Source organism: Nelumbo nucifera, chromosome 4, assembly GCF_055504915.1.
Source record: "Nelumbo nucifera cultivar China Antique chromosome 4, China Antique-T2T, whole genome shotgun sequence".
Lineage (NCBI taxonomy): Eukaryota > Viridiplantae > Streptophyta > Magnoliopsida > Proteales > Nelumbonaceae > Nelumbo > Nelumbo nucifera.
Genome location: NC_142652.1, coordinates 83,762,925 through 83,785,976, shown reverse-complemented (window position 1 = coordinate 83,785,976; position 23,052 = coordinate 83,762,925). Strand labels below are relative to the sequence as shown.

Sequence of the window (23,052 nt, the reverse complement as noted above, 5' to 3'; positions counted from 1 at the left end):
AATAGAATAAAATTTTGGGAACAACATTGGATTGGGGACTCACCTTTGATGCACCAATTTCCCTCCTTGTATGCTCTATCAGATTTGAAAAATGAACCCATATCATCCTTCTTAAGCCCTTCAGACTCTCCTTCTGGTTTTGGGCAGAACCTAGGTCTGAGAAGGGCAATTAGGGATACAGATTGGGATACATCATGTCTCTGTTAGCCATCCTCGAAAATGTTTTCTTGGACCCTAATAAGGAGGACACCAGATTTTGGACCCCTTCCTCCTTAGGTATTTTCGCTTGTGCTTCATTTTTTGAGACATTAACTCATCCTTCTTATCCTATTGGGTTGTCATTCCTAGTTAAAGAAATTTGGAGCAAGCCCATTCCTCCTCAGGTTGGTAGTTTTTGTTGGGAAACTTTCTTGGAAAGAATTAACACAATTAACCTACTTCAGAAAAAGAAACCCAATTCTTGTTTACTTCCTAATAGGTGTACTCTTTGTAAAGCTGATGGGGAAACTGGTTACCACCTTATGGATATACTTGTTCGGTGGAAAAACAGTATGGGAGTGGGTTTTTTCCCTCTTTGGGTGTATCTGGACTCCCCCTAGGAGTGTCCAAAGCTTGTTCTCTGCTTCATTTCTCAGATGGCTGAAGAAAAGAGTGAAGATTATGTGGAGAAGCATTATGGCAGCAGTGTGTTGGTGTCCCTATGGGAAGAAAGAAACTCGCAAATATTTTCAAACAAGGAAAGAACCCTGGAAGAATTGTTAGATCTAATACTTGTAAGGGTAGCCCACTAGCTGAAAACCATGGAGCTGTTCTCCGGTTATTCTGTGGCTGATTTGGTAAGAAATTGGAAAGAGCTTCCTCTGCCCTATGTAAGAGGACTCGTAGCCCTTCTTGGTCCCCTCCTCCCTCCGGGTTTATAAAACTGAATTTTGATGGTAGTTGTTTAAGGAATCCTCGGCCTTCTGGGATTGGGGGAGTGTTCAGGAATGACAATGGTTATCACTGCCATATTCTCAGGCCCAATTGGAGAAGGAGACTCTTAGGGCTGAGATTCTTGCAGCCCTGAAAGGTATCCAAAGAGCAAGAGATTTGAACATCAGATGTTTGGTCCTTGAAGGTGAGTCGGAGGTGGTGATTAGGTGGCTAAAGGAAGAAGACAGCGGTTTGTGGTGTTATAACAATGGGAAGAAAAAATTCAACTGGCTTAATAGGGATATTGTGTTGCATTACAGCTGGGTGAAGAGGACTGCTAACTCAGTTGCTGATGGGTTAGCCAAGAAAGGGGTGAATAGGGAATCTATATTTTGGGCTAACTTTTGACTTTCTTCCAATGTATTTTGTTGATGGGGAGTTAAGACATTTTACCTCCCCCCTTTGTACCTAAAGTTCCACATAGTTTCATATCATCAATAAAGTTTCTTGCTACTGATCAAAAATATATATATATAGTGAGATCTTTTTTCCAATTTTCTGGCCGGGCTTGGGCTTGGGCCTGAGCTTCGGGCTTTATTTAAGGGCTGGGCTGGGCACGGGCCCAAGACCTAGGCCCACTGGTTGGGTCGGGCTTGGGCTTGGGCTCGGGCTCGGGCCTGGGTATATTCTATTAATAAAGAGACAAAGCCCGACCCAAACCGGGCCATTACTTAAGTTGCACCCCTATCTATCTACATGTTTAGGGGCCATTACTTGGTGTAATGGTAAAATCTCGGGCTAGAAAGCGTGAGAATTCTAGTTCTTATCTGAGAGTGCCACTTTGTGCAAAAAAAAAAAATGCCAAAGGTTAGGACCAAATCCAGTCTACTACCCTCCCAAGACCCCAAGTGGTTGGGACCAACATTGAGTGATGGCCTTTAATCTACCCACATGTTTGATGGAGAAGCCTTCATGTCTAAGAAATTTGCTTTAACACAAAATGCATGTGTGCCACATACAAGATGCACGCGCATGCATACATATGTGTGTATTTACTTAAGTCACACCCATATCCACAAGTTTAGGCGCTATTACTTGGTGTATGGTAAAATCTCAGGCTGGCAAGCGTGAGAATGCAGGTTCTAGTCTGAGGGCAGCAACATAACATACATGCATGCATACACACACGTACATGTGTGTATGCATGCATACACACGTACATGTGTGTATGCATGCATACATGCATATGTGTGTGTAGTTTGTAGTGTGCCTGTGACCTATGCGCGTTTACTTAAGAATTTAAAAAAAATTATTATATAATATTCTCTTGATATTTAGTCGTAATTATTATTATATTATGAAATAAGGAGCCCTATGACATCCCAAATCTATATATATATATATATATATAGTGTGTGTGTGTGTGTGTGTGTGTGTTTACTTAAGGATTTAAAAAATTATTATATAATACACTCTCCTGATATTTTTTTTAATCAGCAACACAAAAAAAAAAAAAAAAGATTTCATTAATTAGAAGAAAACAGGATTACAACAAGAAGTTGTGAAAAAAACAGCTTTTAGAAGCTTGTCCCAATTCAATATTACATTTGAGCCCAAAATATGTGCTCTATGCACCCCTTGCTTAGCTAAGCTATCTGCCAAACTGTTGGCAGTTCCCCTCACCCATCTCACTCGGATTGACATGTTCTGTGACAGCCATTTGAATCTTCTGAAATCATTCCTCAAATGCCATAAATATTATTATATTATGTTTCTTTAATATAAATCTTGTGATTTAAATATGGATGTTCCTTTTATGATATTATATTGTTTATCCTTCAATAAGAGTTTAAAACATCAAAATACCAACTATATAATTAAAAATATTTTCTAAAGGAAAATAAGAAGAGTCATCTACAATGATAAACTCAAAAGAAGAATGGATTTTAATAATAAGGATTCCACTAAAACAAATTATTTACATAATACTTATCTACTCATAAATTGAACACTTAAATTTAAAGTAATGTTAGGCAAGGCCCACACCATGGGCTTTGTTAAATAAATTGACAATGAAGAAGCCCTATGACATACCCTAGCTTTTTTTTATTTTTAGAAAGAAAATACTAATTTATTTCAAGAGGAGCTCCCAGTTGATAATTCATAACCTTCTTCTCAAAATTTAAAAATAATTAGGCCTAGACATCAGACACAAATAACCATGTTTTCCCCCATCAACTGATGCAGAGATAAGCACACATAGAGGTAACCCCAAAGAAATGAACCCAAATATTGACCTAATGATCCATCTAGTTGAACCATCGAACCTTTTGACCTTGGTCAATGGGTCATAGGTTAGACATTAAGTCCCTTTTTTTTTGTATTTTTTTTGTGTTAAGCCACTCCATCATTAACAACAAAATATTCATTTACTATACTTATTTTTGTTTAGTATGATGAATATATAATACAATAGACATGGTTAATTTTTATGTAAATTTATCATTTATAACTACATAAAGTTTATAATTAATAAAATGTACAAGTTAAAAACTAATTCAATTCTACAATTTTGTCTCTATTTTAAACATAATAAATCCAATATATCAGTTTTTGCATAAGATTCAGATATGGCTCGATCAGATCCAATTCTGACCTGTTACAGCCTTAACGACATGCCCATATTTTGTGTTGTTTTTTGCACGTTTATCTGTTTTATATTTTTATTATTATTATATGATTTATAATGTCATGGGCCCAGATGGTTTAGCTGTTGATCCACCACGGGCAAAGACAGTTGAATTGCTAGCATGGGCCCAATCCTTTTTTATATGCTGTACAGATTAATGATATGTTAATTATTTCTTTGAATTAATTGTTTTTATCAGTTCTTTGAATTAATTGTTTTACTGTATGTAATATTAGAATTTGAAAAATATGGGCTACTTCAATAGTTTATACATTTTTATAGACATCCAAAAATCCTTTCATAGGTTATTAGATTAATATAAAAATAAATTTTGAGATAATTAATTATAATATAGAACATTTTAATATTGATTTATTTATTTTTTTATACAAAAAATAGTAATATGATTGATGAGTACATTAAATTAATACTAAATTAAATGAAGAGATAATTAAAAGACGTTTTAATAAATGACAATTGAATTATTAATGCCTTCTGGTTACTTTTATCTTTTAAAATTCAAAAAATGCAGAAAATTAAGAGGGGTCTAGAAGTGTGGATGGGGCTGTTGACAGTCTATCACATTTTCCAAACTTAAAAACATAAAAAAGAAAGGAAAACAATGTACCTCTGATAACCTGTTTCAACTCCAGCCTTTAGAATCATGCCTGAAAGAACAAGTCCTGCAAGCGGATCTAAAAATTTTACTCCAAGAACAGAACCTCCTGCAGTCAAAAGATCCAATTTTCTATTAGTATTTTCAAGGCCTAAAACGCAATAGATGGCTTTCCATTAAAATATTCTATCAGGAAGCAATCAAATTTATAAGATCCTCTAAATTTTTTGAGCATATACCTCAATAGAAGCTAGCAATACAGTTAAGTTAATAGCAACATCTTATCAAAGGAAATAGTGTGTTACACATTTCATCTACCACTACCGGAAAAACAGTTCTATCATACATACTGTTTGAAGAGTGCATATTATTAAAATTCAACCAAGAAGAAAATATTAGTGCAGCCATTTCTTATTATTACTGATAAAAAATGAAAATATCATTGCAATCAGATTCGTCCATATATCCTCATTTATGATATGTATACATGAATGAAAATAAGTGAATTTCCAACAGTGGGAATGAGAACTATGGGAAGCTACTCAAATTTACCATTCTCCTGTATTTCTGCACCAATTAATAATGTTGGACAACATCACACTTTATCAACTCTTCAAGTGATTTAGTCGAACAAAAGAGACAGTATTTTAGTCCTAAGAGGCAAACTAACTGATATTCTAAATCATAGGTCAATGACTTGGAACTCAATTGGAAACATAAGAAATGCCTGAGGTCCACCTCTCTCTACTTATGATTTAAATTTGAGATGTTTAAACGTGCTCAATTAATTTGACTTTAATTTGGTTTCACCTTCACTAGAAAGTTAGATTATCCAATTACTTATACAACAACCCAAAAATTACATAATTCAAGCATGAACTGAGCAAGTTGCAGTTAATTTGTGGACAGATTATAGCATGTTAAGGATTCTTTATTTTTGTAGGTTTTTATTATTTTATCAACTTGAGCCATTTGCCTTTTTCAAATGGAATTATTTGATAGATACTGGTTCTCTGATTTATTTCTTACAAATTCATGTAAAAGATGTAATAGGTAAAAATACAAGAGATTCTCAACAGGCTTAGGAAAGCATTAAGAAGCAGTTGTGGAACTTCCTGAACTGGTACTAATTGGTTGACATCTACAAAAGTGTTTTGCTTTAACAATTAAAAGCTAAAATGGGGATTCTACTTCATAGATGCAGTATCATAAGCTAAAGATTCTGATATCGATAACTTCTAACTTGATAATCTAATAACATAAGCTATAACTTCTTCAAAATAATAATAGCCTCAATGTGTCCCCTAGTATTTGAAAGCTAAGTGTCAGTTACCAATGGTGAACCATGGAAGCTTCCTAAAAATGCACAACTTTCCTTTTCACTCAATTAAAGGTAGAGTGAGCTTCAGATGTAACTAAACAACCTCATTAACTAAACTAAAGTGAAGATTCTTACCAACACCAATAAGAGCAACTAATGATGAAAAAGCATCTACACGATGATGCCATGCATTTGCTTTCATTAGTCCACTTCCTTCCTTTTCTCCAGCTCTTTTTGTAATCCAGTAAAGTCTATAGGGGGTAGGAGGACAATGTAGCAAGATGAGACTAAATTAAATAACATTTGAAAAAACAGTTCAAGGGAAAAAAATCCAATTTTTCATGAATATCTGAAACTACACTCATTCATAAGGCATTAGGCTTGTTCATACCTTGAATATGAACTAAATGTTAAGAATTATTGCTGGTATGGAACATAACTTAGTAATTATAAATTCCACAGTAAAAATACCCCCAAATATGTCTTCTCTCGTACTAATGTATAAAAAAAATTAGATTTTATATAATAAAAACTCAACTTCATCTACATGAAACTAATAATAAATCTATGGTCAATGAATAATCACAGGCTTGCAGCTGTTTATCCATCTCAGTAAAGAGCAAGCATCAAATTCAGTTAAATTGGCAAACAGTTATTTGAGACAGAAAGATGATAACCTGGCCTTGCATTTCTACGCACATAGTTTACATTTTGAATAAGCAGTCCAAAACAAGTTCATACCCTTCTTTAACAGAGACAGATATAATAGTCATGTTTAGAGCCAAGATAGGATGATCCATGTCGATTCCATGGTGATGTCCACCATGTCCATGACCATGACCTGATGAATGACTGACTACTTCTGGAGTCAACAACAATCCCTGCAGATGATGAAAGGAGGAGTTCTAAAAAAAAGAAAAAGCAAAGGTGGACAAATTTTGGAAATTTCCCTTTTCTTTTTGGAAGGTGGGAGTGAAGTTTAATTATATTGATATTCAGAAATAGACAATCTTGGTTCTAAGGCCCATATAATACTTGCCACATTTTGGGTATTAAGATGAAGCCCATACAATACCTTACTTTTTCAGGAAAAAAAAAGGCCCACCATTATGTGGGTCCCACCTAGAGAGGGGGTCTGCACCAAAAACCAGCATGGTTAGATTACTTTCAACCATCCTATCTATCCCTGTAATACATACTTTTGGAGTCATTTTTAGCTGATTTTGGTCCAGTTAACATCTATGGCAGGATCCATTAAGTGGTGGGTCCTGATCATCTAAGCATGGGACACAAGGCAAGTTATGGAGTTCCAGACCATGTAAATGGTATTGCATCCTAGATTAAGACATTACCATTGAAAAGAAATGGTAATTGATCAAAATCCAGCACATTTTAGATGTATTAATTTGCCAATATTAATGGTAATTGATGAAACTTAAATTCCTGATAATTTCTTAAAGATGTGAGGAATGGGAACCAGAATGAATAAAAAAAGGTGTTCAGTTAACTATTATTGTCTAATGGTTGCTTTGAAAAAAAATAAAGGAAGAAAAAAAATTACCTGCAAAATATCTAAAGCATGCCATGCAATACCTCCTGCTGTTGCCAAAAGCATACAAGAAATTCCAAGAGCTCCAAGAGTCTCAAATTTACCGTGCCCTGTGAAAAGAGAAGAGAGAACACCAATTAAAATCTATTATTCTGCTTTTGGCCTATAGTTTTCATGTCAATGCATGCTCAAATGCACTGATTTGGATGTTATCTAAAGATGATTATGTCACCTATTCAATGAACCTAAGATCCCATGCTATATGATTTGAAAGAGTTAACAGAAAAATATCGAAAGCATATGTGACAAGAATTACTACTTTTGGATTATTTGGATTTTAGAGCTTTATTATTTCTATGATAGTAGGAACTGGTTTCAGAAATGATGTTTTTAGAAACTTGTATGTGATTTATAATGAGTCAGTGGTTGAGGCCCAACCTTTGGCCATTCTAGGGGATACATTAGTTTGAGCCTAATATTTTTGAAGGAACTAGCAAGTAGGGAGGTCAGCAAATGTGTCCTTCCTATAAAAGTTGAGAAGAGCTCCCTTGCTGGCCCATTGGAGGGACAAGATCATTTGGAAGGAAGATCCAAAAGGCAAATTCTTGGTGTTACCAAGCTCGATGCCCCCTTCTTTTATTCAAGGTAACCTTGCAATCTGAGACTCCTTATGGTGTTACCAAGCCCAACCCCCCCCCCCCCTCTTTTTTTTTTATTTTTGATCAGCAAAGTGAGAATTCTATTCAATTAAAATAATGAAAATAGAGTTACAATAGAGTTACATCAGCAAGAGTGCAGACCGTTCAACAGAAAATGTTACATTAAAGCCCAAAAAAGCCGTTGCCTTTGAACACCCTGTTTAGCTAGAGAGTCAGCCATTCCATTTGCACTTCTCCTGACCCATGTGAATGAGGCATTAAGTTCCCTTGCTATGCTTACTATCTCCCTTACTGGAAGCCTGTAGTTCCAAGGAACATTACTGCTTGAATTGGTCCAAGATATCACTGTTTTTTAGTCCCCTTCTATCTCCAAGTTCTTAAGATCAGCTTGCTTGGCAATCTTTAGCCCTTGCAGCAGGGCTAACAGTTCAGCTTTTAAGGAGTCTCCTTCCCCTAAAGGTCCTGAGTACAAAACCAATACTTTTCTTGAGGAATCTCCGATCACACCACCAATGCCTGCCATATGGCCCATACCCGGGTTTCCTATAGAGCTCCCATCAAAGTTCAGCTTTAACTTGTTGGGGCCTGGGGGCTTCCATTCCATCACTTTTCTTTCGTTCTTCTCAGTAGTGTGTGCTACTTCATTCCAGGCTCTTACAATATCAGTAATTGAGATATTTTGAAAGAGCTGGAGTGATTTTACCCAATGAGCAACTTTTATCTTTATGGCCTCCACAATAGTCTCTTTTGGCCTATGCTTCCCATTGGAGATTCTTGCATTCTTTTCCTCCCATATTGTCCACACCATCACTGCCCTTGCCGACTTCCACATGCCTTAGAAAGTTTGGATCGAAGAGGCTTACTACGTCTTGGGGAGCACTCCACCTGCAACCAAAGAGAGAGCATAGAGATTCCCAAACAAAAAGGATAAAGGGGCAATGGATCAATAAAAGGGGTAAGGATTCACCATTAACAGAGCAAAGGATGCACATCCCCCCCCCCTCTTTTATTCATAAGGTAAGCTTGCAGCATTGGGTTTAGAAGAGGCACCGATTCAACAGAGAAAATTGATGGTGGTTAAGTGGTTAAACCCATAAGTGGTGGCTTCAAATTGAATACAGATGGAGCGACTTGTGGAGAGTCAGGTTTGGAAAGTGGTGGAGGTGTAATTAGAGACCAGAATGTAAATCCTTCATTGGCTTTCGCTAGCTTTTATGGGGAAGTCTCAAACACAAAGGTGGAGACCAGGGTCCTCCTTGATGACCTACGACTATGTGATGAACTCGGTTTATAAGACATTTGGGTTGAGATGGATTTGGAGGTTCTTATAAAAATGGTGAATGGTGCAAATGTCTGTCCCTTGGTGTCTCTGGCATTTTTTGGATGAAATAAGCGAGCTGAAGGGAAAGGGTGGCTAGAGCAATATGCCATGCTTACAGGGAATTAACCAAGTGGCTGATGCCTTGGATAATTATTCATCTGATACAGAGAATAGCTGGACTTTCCGACCTAGTGAGGATCTTCCTTCAACAGTGAAAATGTATTTTAAGGGAAATCCAAGTGGGTTTGGTTTCATCTTCTTGGTTTTGTAAGACTATTCGGGTTATTGTATTGCAATTTTATGAATGGATGATCTTTTGTGTATGTTCTCAGAGGGGTAAGACTTCTACATCCACATCCCCCCCAATAGGTTCTCTTTGATTGGACTCTAATAAAACCTATGGTGGATGTCCTTCCACCAGGAGTAAAGTTTGGGGATTATTAAAAAAAAAATCTTGGTCTAGATTTTCAAGCCCCAAGGCAAGGCTAGGCAACAGGAGAGTGCCTTCTCACTTGGGTGAATGGGCGCCTGCCTTGTGCGGGATAAATCAAAGAACAGAGGAAAAAACAAAGGCATAAAGACCCTGCTGTGTTGAATTTGAAAAAAAAGATACAAGAGTGAGAATGTCTGTTTTTGTGTGTTAATTGCAGGCTTTTATGACAAATACCAGATGAATACATTTTTCCATTTCCGTTGTGGTTTTCCCCAAACCCCTTTTATGGATCTCTAAATTGAAAATTGATTTATAATAATGTCATTTTACAATCTTTTTTTCAAAAGGTAAGTATGAATCTTTTGTATTACAATCTTTTTTTTTTCAAAATAAACCCATTGTCCCAAATGATTTGACTCCAGTGACTACTGAGATCTTTTGGCTTAAAGCCAACAATATCTTGCCAAAGACTAGCCCATCTGATCATGTGCCTTTCTACCTGTATTATCACAGATTCTACATTGGATTTTTTCCAGTCAATAATTAACTTATTCCTTTATACCCAGTGCCAAAGCCTTGCTTGTGCCGATGTTCTTCTTTGTCTTATATCTACCTACCAACTTCTTATTCTCCTCATTAAGTCCTCTCTACTGCTGTTTGAGTTTCTTTCTTGGTTAACATAGATGAAGTCCACACTTGAAATTTCTTAAATTACAGCTTGAAAAGAAACCCCTAACCTGAGTTTTCTTGTTACTAAGCACAGTCCTTTCCTTGCAATACTTTCCCCTTCTACCTTGCTTTCCACCCATAGATCACCCTGTGTTGGTCCAAGATCATGATAGTAGTTTGTTGCATTTACCTCAGATCTGAACCACGTTCTCTTTTCATTCCTTAACTGATAGTATGTTCTCTATATTCCTTATAACCAGTAACCTTTCTCAGACACTAGTTACCTTATTCTGTTAACAGCAGTACCCTCATGGTTTCCTACCCCATCTAACATTAGAAAAAAGTTTTTTTTTTCTCTGTGTGTATGTTTTTATTATATGATGTTGGTACCTTTCCTGCTAACTGGGTCCTGGCTCTTAAAGACTTGTCTTGTCTTTTAAAAGGAAAGGTTTTACATGTAACTAGCACACAGTTTTGGGTGTACAGGGAGGTAAAATGTAAAGTATTTATATGGCTAATGGCTGTTAGCCTCCTCTGTACATCTTTTTTTTTATCAGTAGTGACAGAATTTATTAAGAATAAGAAACTTTAATTACAAGAGAGGGGGAGGTAAACTTTCTTAACTCCCCCAATTTAGCAAAACAAAAGATACAAAATTAGAAATGAGCCCAAAAGAAAGATCCCCTATTCACCCCTTGCTTGGCTAACCCATCAACAAGTTAGCAGTTCTCTTTACCCAACTGTATTTCACCTCAATGTCCCTAGTCAACCACTTAAATTTTTTCTTTTCACTGCTGTAGTTCCAGATAGCAGAGTTATCTTCCTTTAGCCATCTCACCAGTCACCACCACCTCTGAGTCACCTTCAAAACCACTTTTCTTAGGTTCAACTCCCTTACTCTTTGGGCACCTTCCAGAGCCGCAAGGATCTCAGCCCTAAGAGAATCTCCTTCTCCAATAGGGCCTGAGAACATGGCTATAATAAGCCCTTCTTCATTCCTGAACACTCCCCCTATACCAGAGAGCCCTGGGTTCCTTAAACTACTGCCATCAAAATTCAGCTTCATGAATCCAGGGGGGAGAGGTCCAAGAGGGAGAAGAAAACCGTATTAATCTAGGCAGAATTAGCTATCTCTAACCAATTTCTCAGCAAGTCATCCAAGGAGAAAACTGTGAATAGGTTCAGAGATTTCAGCCAGTGAACCACCCTTAAGTGTATCAGCTCCATTACATTCTCAATGGTTCTTTCCTTTTCTGAGAAGATACGTGAGTTTCTTTCTTCCCAGATAGAGCCTCCTTTGTACATCTCTGTACTTATTAATGAAATTTTATTTACCTTAAAAAAATTGTACGAGACTGAGAAAAAAAAAGTCTTTATTTAAAAGCTTTTAAGAAGTTTTATGGTGTTTCTTTAGTTTTCTTATATAAATATGATATTAGAAGTTAGGAGTTTTAGACATCCTTATATCAAAAAAAAAGATAAATTTGTATAAGATCCATAATATGATTTTAGAGGAAAAGAGTTTAAAACAAAGACTTTGTCTTTGTCATTTCTTTTGTGTAGTGCTAACTCCACTCATAGGCCCACAAGCAGTTTGAAGCCCAACACAGCACTGGCACTGGCAAGCCCAGCTGCAGGGTGACCCACTTATATTTTCCCAAGGAACCCACATCACACCCGGCAGTTACATGAGGTCTCAGATGCATGAATTCTGTTAAAGCTCTCAGGTTCAGATCATATCTGGGATCATGGATTCACATTCACATAAATACCAACCTGAAGGAGAAATGGAACAACCCTGAAGTTCAACTCATCCTTCTCTTCTTCTCTTGTTCTTCTTTTCACCTGTTTTGAGGAGGCTGGTTCTCCACTTCTCCCTCAAAGAGAACCCTGAGTTAGGCAGTAACCTAACATTTTTGGTATCAAAGCACCAAATCAAGATGCCTACCACTTGAGCTTTGTTAGAATCGACAGTACAAGGGTATTTAAGTCTTTTGTCTATCTAATTAAGGTTAAGATCTATTTTGTCTGGGTTTAAGTTGTGTGTCCCATACTTAATGAGGGGCAACTCTGTCTTTTGTAATCTAATACAAAGAGTATAAATACAAAGTGGGTCGGCTGAGAGAGGGGACTTTTCTTCTTCTCACACCAAACCCTCTCTCTCTCTCTCTTCTTCTTCTTCTTCTTCTGAACTAAGGTTAATCGAATTATTCACATGGTATCAGAGCCCTAGGAAATCAGTTTAGAACTCAGTTTTCTTTTCTCTCCCTTGGTCCTCCTGAGATCGCCATATCAGAACTTCTCTTTGAAGTAACTTCTAAACAAATTGGAGGATCAATAAGGGACCAAAAAGGAGTGGTCGTTTTTCCTTCTTGGAGGTAAATATGCTTCCAGTTGCTGTGGTGGTTTGCTAGAAACCCTCTACTCAATGACACGAAGAGGGCTGGTTGTGGACAGGTGTGAACAGAAATCTCTAATCGATTAATAGTGGTGTGTTCTCTTTCTTTTGGGCTGGATTTCATCCATGTGGCAGTATTGATAGGTAGGTACGCATATGAACCTTTTTTTCTTGGTTGGACTAGTGGACCATTACTTAAAACCCCACCTATTGGCCAGTAGGGGTGTTTTTTTTTTTTGAAAGAAGGTAAAATATGATTGTATTAATAACTGGTCTTGTGTACAATGAGTAATTGTACAAAACAAAATGACCTCAAAAAAACTGGCAGGTAGGGGTATTCTGTTGAGACACAAATAAAGGGAATATAAGTGTACAAGAAAAGGCCACGTCAGCCTTTAAAGAATATAACTAACAGCCAACCACTAGAACAAACTAAATAACAAACTAGACAAGTGGACTGGACAAGTGGAGAGGCTGGTACAACAGAATTAACAGCCAACCACTAGAACAAACTAAATAACAAACTAGACAAGTGGACTGGACAAGTGGAGAGGCTGGTATAACAGAATTGTAACAGCAGTGTTATAACAGAATCGATTATTGAATTGGGAATACAACCTCTCTCTCTCTCTCTCTCTCTCTCTCTCATTCTGGAGGCAGGCTCCCTCGAAAGAGTCCCTGAGTTAGGCAGTTCCTAACAAGTTGGTATCAGAGCCAATTCAGAGCCAAGATGCCAAGCACAAGATCATCAGCAATGGAGAACAAAGTCGATTACATGGAAAGAGAAATGCAAAGAATATCAGCCGATGTCAAAGAAATCAAAGAAAGCTTTGCATCCTTGCTGGAAAGACTGGCACAGGCACCACCTGCACAAATTCAGGAAGAACGCAGTGACACCAGTCATCGAAGTGGACCAAGAACTGCAAGAATCGAGTTTCCCATCTTCACAGGAGGAGATCCCACTTCCTGGCTTCTGCGAACAGAAAGATACTTCGATTACCACGACACACAAGGCCCTGATCATGTTCCACTAGCCTCTGCACACCTGGAAGGAGAGGCGATCGTCTGGTACCAATGGTACTGGTGACGACACCCAAGGGCCACATGGGTCAACTTCACCGATGCCTTAACCATGCGATTTGGGGTCTCAGCCTTTGAGAATTATGGCGAAAGCCTCGCTAAGCTACGACAGACCAGCTCCATCCAAGATTATCAGATGGCGTTTGAAAGATTGGCAGTGCGCGTGCAAGGCTGGCCAGAAAACGCGCTTGTCGGCAATTTTGTTGGAGGACTTAAGGAGGAATTGCGGCTGGAGGTAAAAGCCATGCAGCCCACCACCGTTCTTGAAGCAGCAGCAATAGCCCGATTACATCAAGACAAAATAAACCGGGCGAGAAGGATCAGCCGACCCCTGGGAGCTGCGATCAGACCTGGTGTAACCAACCAAGAACCTGGAATCTTGGGTAAACTAGAGCCCAGATCAGGAGTAGGAATCACAGGCAAGGACGCCAGCTCTGGTTCAGGCCCCGGCTCAGCCAAGAGGTTAACCTGGGCTGAGATGCAAGCCCGATGAGAAAAGGGCCTTTGCTACGCATGTGGAGACAAGTTCGGGCCGGGCCATCGCTGTAAGGTCCCACAAGTTTTCTTCCTGCAACCTGAAACTGAATATGTCGAGCAATCAGCCGACATGGAGGAGCCAAGGGATGACCAAGAATGGGTACCAGGGACAAAGGAATACCCGGAAGTATCCCTGCAAGCCTTGACCGGTCTTGCTTCTTCTCAAACGATGCGAGTAACCGGACTGATACAGGGGCGCCATGTATTGGTTCTGATACACAGTGGCAGCACCCTCAATTTCATCACCCAAACCTTGGTCAGGCAACTAGGGGTTCCAGTCCAACCTTCGGGTGCACATAGCTAATGGGAGCAACCTGGTATGTGACAGTACGTGCACAGAATTAAAGATAAGGATACAAGGACATGAGTTCGAGGTGGATCTGCACCCCCTGGAAATCAATGGAGCAGATGTAGTTCTCGGAGTCCAATGGTTAAGGCAACTAGGGCCGGTGATATGTGATTGGACCCGCCTCACCATGGATTTCCAAATGGGCAGCTCACAGGTGCATATTCAAGGGCAGCTGTCCAAGGGTCCAGGACCTATTAGCCTCGCCTCCCTAAGGAAACAAGCAGCAGACCCAGCCCACATCGTTTTAATGCAGATAGACTCCCACAAGAACGGCCCCATTCTAGCCCAAGAAATCAGATCCGAAGAGGGCCGCACACAACTACAGCAGCTACTTCAGAAGTTCTCAGGGATCTTCCAAGAACCTAAGGAACAGATTTCAGGTGGATACGCAAAGGGAATCACATCGAACCAGAGGCAGCGGTGGTATGGTCAGGTCTCCCAATTGAGGATGCAACTTGGGAACCTTACTTGGATTTACAGAATAGATTTCCACATCTAGACCTTGAGGGCAAGGTCGCTTTCAAGGGAGGAGGGACTGTTGAGACACAAATAAAGGGAATATAAGTGTACAAGAAAAGGCCACATCAGCCATTAAAGAATATAACTAACAGCCAACCACTAGAACAAACTAAATAACAAACTAGACAAGTGGACTGGACAAGTGGAGAGGCTGGTACAACAGAATTAACAGCCAACCACTAGAACAAACTAAATAAAAAACTAGACAAGTGGACTGGACAAGTGGAGAGGCTGGTATAACAGAATTGTAACAGCAGTGTTATAACAGAATCGATTATTGAATTGGGAATACAACCTCTCTCTCTCTCATTCTGGAGGCAGGCTCCCTCGAAAGAGTCCCTGAGTTAGGCAGTTCCTAACATATTCACAGTCCAGTTCGGTGCGGTTTGGAGAAGATCTCAGACCAAACCAATATATTACGGTTTGAGAAATTCCCAGACCAAACCAAACCATTTTGGCATGAAAACCGAACCAGACCAAACTATTTTATTACGGTTTGGTGCGGTTTCTAATACGGTTTGGGGACTTTTGGCCATTCTATGATTCCACTGGGCTTAATCCAATTAGGAAGCCCAAATAACACCCCTAAAAAGTTTTAAAGTTAAAAAACTTTTGTTTTATTATTTTATTATTGTAGTGAGAATGGGCCGAATGGGCCCCAGTGTTCTTTATTTCTTTTAAGTGGTGTTTAAAAGTTATGTTTCTTAGTTATGGGCCTTTTTTATTTTTTTTAATTATCTCTTTAGTGTTGGCCGCCCCATTAAGGGCATCCAAGTAATTGTACTCAAACTTAGAATTATTAATAAAAGTGATGAAAGGGGGCCAGGGAGAGAGGTTTGAATTCTTCCTTTCTTTCTTCCCTTCTTTTCTCTCTTCCCTTCTTTTCTTCTTCCACAACCTATTGCTGAAACTTCTTTTCTTCTGCTTTCTCTTTCTCTCTTTTCTTCTTTTCTTGCATTATCTGAATTACTGTAGGTGTAATTTTCAACTTAGTACTAGAGAGGGTTCTCACTTTCGACTTTTTTCTCCTTTCTTTGCCTATACATAGTGTGCATGGAGAACTGATTGGTTTATCAATCAGCTACTTATGCAGCCTAGTTAGGAAGGTTTTCGGAGAGTTTTGTGGAGGTTTTTCATCCTTAGTTGAAGCTCAGGGCAGGTTCTTGGAGATTTTTCCCGAAAACCCTAGATAACTGGAGAAACCTTGTTACAGGTCGTAAAGACAATTTGAACCAAGCGCTTGGGGATCAGAGGTAAGCCTTTTGATTTCTATTAGGGGCGATTTTGGTTGGATTGAATTCTGGAACCTCTGGAAGGGGTGGTTGAAGTTTCTTTCTTTCTTCCAATCCCGCAAGACCCTATGAAACCCTAATTTTGGAGGTTTAGAGGTTGTCCTTTGCTTAGAACAGTAAATCTAGCCTAGTAAAGCCCTAATTTGATTTTCATTTGCATCCGTTTACTTAATGGAGCAAACTGGAGGAGAGACCAAATATTCCACAAATTCCGGGTTTGGACATGGGGGGTCAATGGAGAATCTTTTTGGGGCTGACTACTATGAAGCTAGATGGGACCAATTATTTAGCTTGGTCTCAATCTATTAATACCAAGCTATGAAAGGTGTGTAGTAGAGGAAAATGGGGTTATATTACCGGGAGCAAGAAGAAACCGGAGGAGGATGATTCTACCTATGAAAGGTGGATGCAGGAAAACTACACAGTAGTGGGTTGGTTAGTGAATTCTATGCAACCACACATTAGTCAGCATTGCCTGTAGATGGAAATTGCAAAAGAAGTGTGGGATAGTGTCACAGAGACCTATTCCCAAAAGCTTAATGTTGCTCGGGCCTACAAATTGAAGCATGATGTGAATAATCTTAGACAGGGGGAGAAGCCCTTAGCAGTCTAATTCTCTATGCTGAAATCTCTTTGGCAAGAGATTGATGTGATGGAAACTATTGTTTGGGATTGCACAAAAGATGCAGAAACATATAGGAGGTTGGTGCAAAGAAATCGGGTCTTTGAGTTCCTCACTGGATTCAACTTGGAGTATGATATTGTGAGGTAGAATGTTTTAGCAAAGGATGAGGTGACTTTGTCTCAGGCATATGCTATGGTGAGCAATGAGGAGAGCAAAAGACAAGTTCAGTCTGTTGAGCCACAGGTTGATCACTATGCTAATGCGGGGATGAAGCCAAAGGTTAGCACTGGAAGAAAGATGTTATCTATGAATACTGCAAGAAGCCTAAACACACTAAAGACACATGTTGAAACTGCACCTAGAGCTTGTTTCTACCAGATTCAAGAAAGAAAATGGTGGGAAAAAGGTTGAAACTAGAAAAGGTGGAAATGAAAATATAGCTACCTCTTACAAGGTGAACAAGGACAGAGTGGAGAGAAGTTAGTGGGAGAACAGCTTACAGCAGCTAGGGCTGAATATGATAAGTATGGTCAAATCAACAATCACTTGTAGGGGTGCTCATGGTTCGGTTAACTGAACCGTGGGGTATTTTTCAAATTGAACCGACCTGGTCGGTTTTTTAAATATTCAAAACCGAAACCGAACCGATGCAATCGGTTCACCAGTTAACCGGTTAACTGGTGGACTGGTTAACTGTGATTCAGTTTTTCGATTTTTTTATGCACTTAAAATATTTAAAAAAAAAAAACCTAATATTGTCGGTGGTTGCTGTTGTGCCGGACTGGATGGTGCTAGTGGTTGTTGGCGGAGCCGCAGAGAGGAGAGGTGAGAGAGAGAGAAGGATCCCAGATGCTTCAAAACCACTGACCACCGGCAGTCGACAGATGCTTCAAGCCTTCAACACTACCAACAACATTGAATGGCGTTGGTGCTTGCTTGCCGGCGAGGCGGCGACCGGCATTGCCGCTTGGTGCTGGTGGTTGGTGCGGGCCACGCGACAATCTGAGAAGAGAACAGAGAGACTAGAGAGACTAAGAAGAGAACGCCGAACAAAGAGACTAGAGAGACTGAGAAGAGAGCGCCGAACGGAGAGACTAGAGAGACTGAGAAAGTGAGAAGAGAAGGGAGAGACTAGAGAGACTTAGAAGAGACAGAGAGTGAGAGAAGCTGAGAAGAGAAAAAGGCTTACTCTTGAGTGGTTCCGAGTTTCGAAGAGAGTCTAGTAGCAAACTGAGGTTTTCGAAGAGAGTGAGACTGGCAATGGCAGTCTAGCAGAGCCGCAGAGTGGCAGTCTAGCACTCTAGCAGACTGCCGAAGAGGGGCTGAAATTGAAAGCCTCTCAAAGACTCAGACTGCCGAGTCTTTTTGAAAAATAAAAAATATAATATAGTATTATATAAATATATTATTATATATATCGGTCGGTTCATTTAACCGCCAGTTTTTATAAATGGTTAACCGGAACCAAATCGAAACTGTCGATTTTTTAAGAATATCAAACCAAAACCAAACCGACCGGTTCGGTTTTGGTCAGTTTTTTCGGTTGGTTCGGTTTTTTGTTTTTTTTTTTTTTTGCTCACCCCTAGTCACTTGGAGTCCAGCTCCTTCAAAGATTGTCTCACTCAGGTATTCGTGCCACTACACATCATGCTTCTTCCTCAAGTACTCATAAAACCCCATAATTAATTCTAGTGTTTCTCACCATATGACCAGTGATTCACAGTTATTCACCTCTTACCAACTTCTTTCTGGCCGGGATAAGATATTCCTTGCTCCTTTCATGTCTCCATACTAAAGAAGAGTGTATCCTCTAACCAAGCAGTGAGACTAGACCCTCCCATCTCCAATGATGAAGGCAAGCTCATAGTTCAAACCAAAGAAGACTATTGACTTTTAATGGGTTAAAAGGGGGGCAGAGTTACCATGGAGGCCTTGGTTGTCTGGTTTTCTTTATCGGAGGAGGGTGCTACCTAGGAGTCACTAAACTCCAGTAGGATTTCCCTCACTTTGACCTTGCAGACAAGGTCCATCTCATAGAGGGAGGGGATGATAGGCCCATAAGCAATTCAAAGCCCAACTCAACACCAATATCAACAAGTTTCACTGCAAGGCACCCCACTTACATTTTCTCAAGGAAGCCACCTCACACCAAGCAGTTGCATGAGGCCTCAGATGTGTGAGTTCAGTTATAGCTCTCAAGCTCAAATCATATTTGAGATCATGGATTCACACAAATACCAACTTGAAGAAATGGAAAAGTCCTGAAGTTCAAATCATTCTTCTCTTATTGTCTTGTTCAAACCAAGCACTTTAACATTTAGGACCATAACATACCACCACGCTTCCGCAGTCAACATCTCGAGTCTCGACAGCTTCACTTTGGGAAACTCTCATGCTAGTCATAGGTAGCCCTCTCCACAACACTCTCACTCTGGCAGTAGGCAACCCTTTTCACAATGACTCACACCCCGGCAGCAGGTAGCCCTTTCCTTTTTGGTTGATTTCACTTGGCACCAAGTAGCCCTTTCCATGACAGTTTTTACTCTACTCCAAGTAGCCCTTTCTGTGACAGCTTTCACTCTACTCTAGGTAGCCCTCTCCATGATTTGAACTTGAGATGTCGTGGTAGGCTCTAATAACATTTGTTACATGTTTGACCAATATACCAAAAGTCTTAAGACTGTTGGAACACATCAAGCCAAGAACTTTAACATTTAGAACTAGGCCTGTAAACGGATCGAATTTGAATAAAATCAAGATACATTCGTATTCAACTCTGATCAAAGAGTGGATGATTTGAATTCGATTCAATATCCGTTGGATATTTAAAATTGCAAATTGAATTCAAAATCAATTAAAGAATCAAATAATCAAATCGATTCGAACTTGACTGGTTTATAAACTTTAAACATTGAAATAAAAGCCCTAAGAAATCCCTCAACGTTGCAACTTGCGAACAATAAAGAAAAAAATTCAAAAACAAAAAAACTAGAACAAGAAGAAAAGAGAAAAATCCTAAAAAATCTAGAACAAATAAGGGACATAGAGAAAGAACAAGGACAAAGTAAAGAGTTTGGATGGCTACAGCCGACAAAAGCCAAGGTTTGAATGTCAGAAGTCAAAACACCATGAAGCCCTTTTGTATATGACGAAAACACCCAGTCTTCTCTCCCTTCTCACCATGCTAAATTTTTTACCATGAAAGAAATTGCAGAGCTACATGTTAGAATATGGGGGAGAAGAAATAAAAAGAGGGAGGAAAATGAGGATGATGAAGCAGAGAGGGATTAATGGATTAGAATATAGAGGAGAACTGGAGAAGGATAGAAACTGGGAGGGAAAACAAGAGTTGCAGGGTAGAGTAAAAGGAGAGTTGTAGAACAGATGGAAGAAGAAATGGAAGGACTAAGAAAAGGGAGGGAAACAAGGGAGATAGACGGAGGGAGACCAGAAGTGAGAGAGATAGAGAAAGAGGGTAGGTTAATGAGTTATGATCTCAATGAATAGAAAAAAAGTATAAGTCTTGTCCATCAATTGTGTTTTGTCTTTTATGTTAAATAGGACAATTACTTTTTGTAAAAAGGAAAAAGAGTAGAAAACACTTAAAAGGTGCTTGATAATTTATAATTATATTATATTGTAATGTATCAATATATATTATACTTATATTTAATCAAATCAAAACAGTATAGATTCAAATTCAATTGGATAAATTAATCGATGAGAAAAATTTATTCAAATTCAACTTTTCGATTAAGTGGATTATCCGAATTCGATTCATTTACATCAGATATTGAATTCGAAATCGGATAGTTTGATACCGTTTACACACCTATTTAGAACCATAACAATTCCACAAGTCATGGTTCTTGACTCTCAAAAAGTTTCTTGGTGTTATGGTTCCATCCTTTCCCTATCAATTAGCATTCTATGTTTCAATTTAGTTCATCTACTCATAACTTGTATCCTGTTTCTCAATTCTAGTTTTCTCTCTTTTTTTTCTCTTGATTTTACTTATTTTTCAATTTTATCAGTATACTTTTTTCTTCCAGGTGCTGCATTGGGTACATCCCATTTGATAATCAGTACACATCCCCTATTTGTAATGAAAATCTGTTTCAAAAACAAGTATTTTTTGAGAAATAATTAGAAGTTTTTGTAGTTTGTCAAAATGGGATGTGTCCAAATAACAATCCTTTCTTTACTTGCCATTATTAACAGATATGGCAGTTTCTTCATTCTGGTCCTAATTATCAATATCCAATCCTCAATCTATCTTTAGGCCTCATTGGATATGTTTTTTTCTTCATTGTTTCTCTTGGCTCCTAATCCTAAATCCTAAGCTTGCTTCCTTAGAATTATATCTTTGAGCTGTCCTACCAGGGTGACCATTGCAACCTAGGTGACCAGGGTTCAAATCTTCAAAGCAGCCTCTCTGCATGTGCAGGGGTAAGGCTGCGCGCATCTGCCCCTCCCCAGACCCTGCATTGGCGGGAGCCTCATGCACTGGCTGCCCTTTAGCTGTCCTACATAAAGTCAGTATCAAAGCTAAAGATTATGATACAATATAGAACATAATATGACACGTCTTGCCCCCTTAGACTTTCTAAAAAACTGAGAGAGAACATTGCTTTGAGTGTTGCAATACCACATTGTTAGAATGGTTAATCTTTGGAAAGTAATGCATGCTCCCTATGTGAATAAGAAAATTCATATGTAGTAACTAGCAACAAGGATCCTATGATACCCAAAAAAGGGTCTCATGACTACAACCACTTCAATCCATAGTTATGCAGTCAAACTGAACTCAACTCAAACTAGACTTATCCCAGCTATATGCAATTTTCCATACAAATCCAAATTTATTTCACTATATACAGTGAATCCAATTCTTGTTCAAGAAGAAAGGTGTCACTCTTCTAGTCTATCCCCTCCTAATTATCTCTCTCATAGTTTTTTATCTTCTCTTATGATTTAGGATTCTTCATTTCTTGATTTAACTTCATCAATACTGATCAAAAAAATTTAACTTCATCAATCCCTTGATCCCTGATCATTACAAAAAGATAGTCGGTGTCTTGTGTTGCACATAATTATCAAAACTCTTTTCATTTCTTTCAAAATCAGAAAAAAATAAATAACAGATTTAAAGCACCAAAAGCAATTCATTATCTCAACTAAGGTGATATCGTTTTCTGGATAATAATCTATATAGTAATATTGCTTATGTTAACAAGCAAGACATGCATATCTTGAGATTCATGGAGTAGCATGTAGGTACAAATCAAGAGTGACCATATGGATGTTCTGTGTCCTTTGGAGCCCTTGCAACCTTAAATGACAATAGAGCAACACTGCTGAGGACCTGAAAAGGCACATACAGAATTGTTTTAAGCACAGAATAAAACTACAGGAAATTTCTAATGATGATGAAGTAAAATTACAGTGAATTAAGCAACATAAACAAATTAATGAATATAGTTGTTGAATTTAGGACTCAAGACACCTCAAAATCTTCTTAGTTAACAGTAAATTCATACAGAATCTCATAGCCTATAGTATCTGTATCATTACGGTAGTTAATTTGGTAAGTTTGCATGCACCAAAGATCACTTTGATCTATTTGGAATAAACATAATAAAGAGTCACGTGGAGAACACGTCATCTCCTATAAGAAATGCTGCATCAAGTTCCACAACTAACTGATTTGTGCTAGAATGGAATTTCTGGCCTCTTGGACTGTCACTCCAAGACAACAGTCGTCATGTTTCTTTCATACATTCAAGAATGGCAATTTTGATTAAAAAAATACAGTATCAAAGTTCATTCAGAGCAATTTTGACCCAAAACCCACAACAATAAGGAATTAAAATGCAATTAAAGCAATAAGCTGCCTTCTATAAGAACCTTGACAACTTTAATATTTCATGCATACAATATGAAACCAGAACTCTAATAAGTATTCTAACCCAATAATCGGGTATAAATTTTAAGGCATGTTCAGCAATGTGGTCAATTCCATGTCCAAATAATTCTGAAAAAAGAATCACCCAGAAAGAGGAAAAACCATTCTTCATTCATCA

General features: G+C 38.5%; 1 protein-coding gene across 2 annotated transcripts in view; it reads right to left on the bottom strand.

Moving 5' to 3' along the window:
* LOC104606104 (Cation efflux family protein) overlaps positions 1-23,052 on the bottom strand; it is a 44,078-nt gene that overhangs the window by 19,527 nt on the left and 1,499 nt on the right. For both annotated transcript variants that reach the window (XM_088903848.1, XM_010271153.3), the window contains exons 2-6: positions 22,265-22,334; positions 7,100-7,197; positions 6,280-6,419; positions 5,674-5,789; positions 4,230-4,326 (exon numbers count right to left, since the gene is read on the bottom strand). In XM_088903848.1, coding sequence (XP_088759974.1) covers positions 4,230-4,326; positions 5,674-5,789; positions 6,280-6,419; positions 7,100-7,197; positions 22,265-22,334 — 521 coding nt within the window. The remainder of the gene's footprint in view (positions 1-4,229; positions 4,327-5,673; positions 5,790-6,279; positions 6,420-7,099; positions 7,198-22,264; positions 22,335-23,052) is intronic.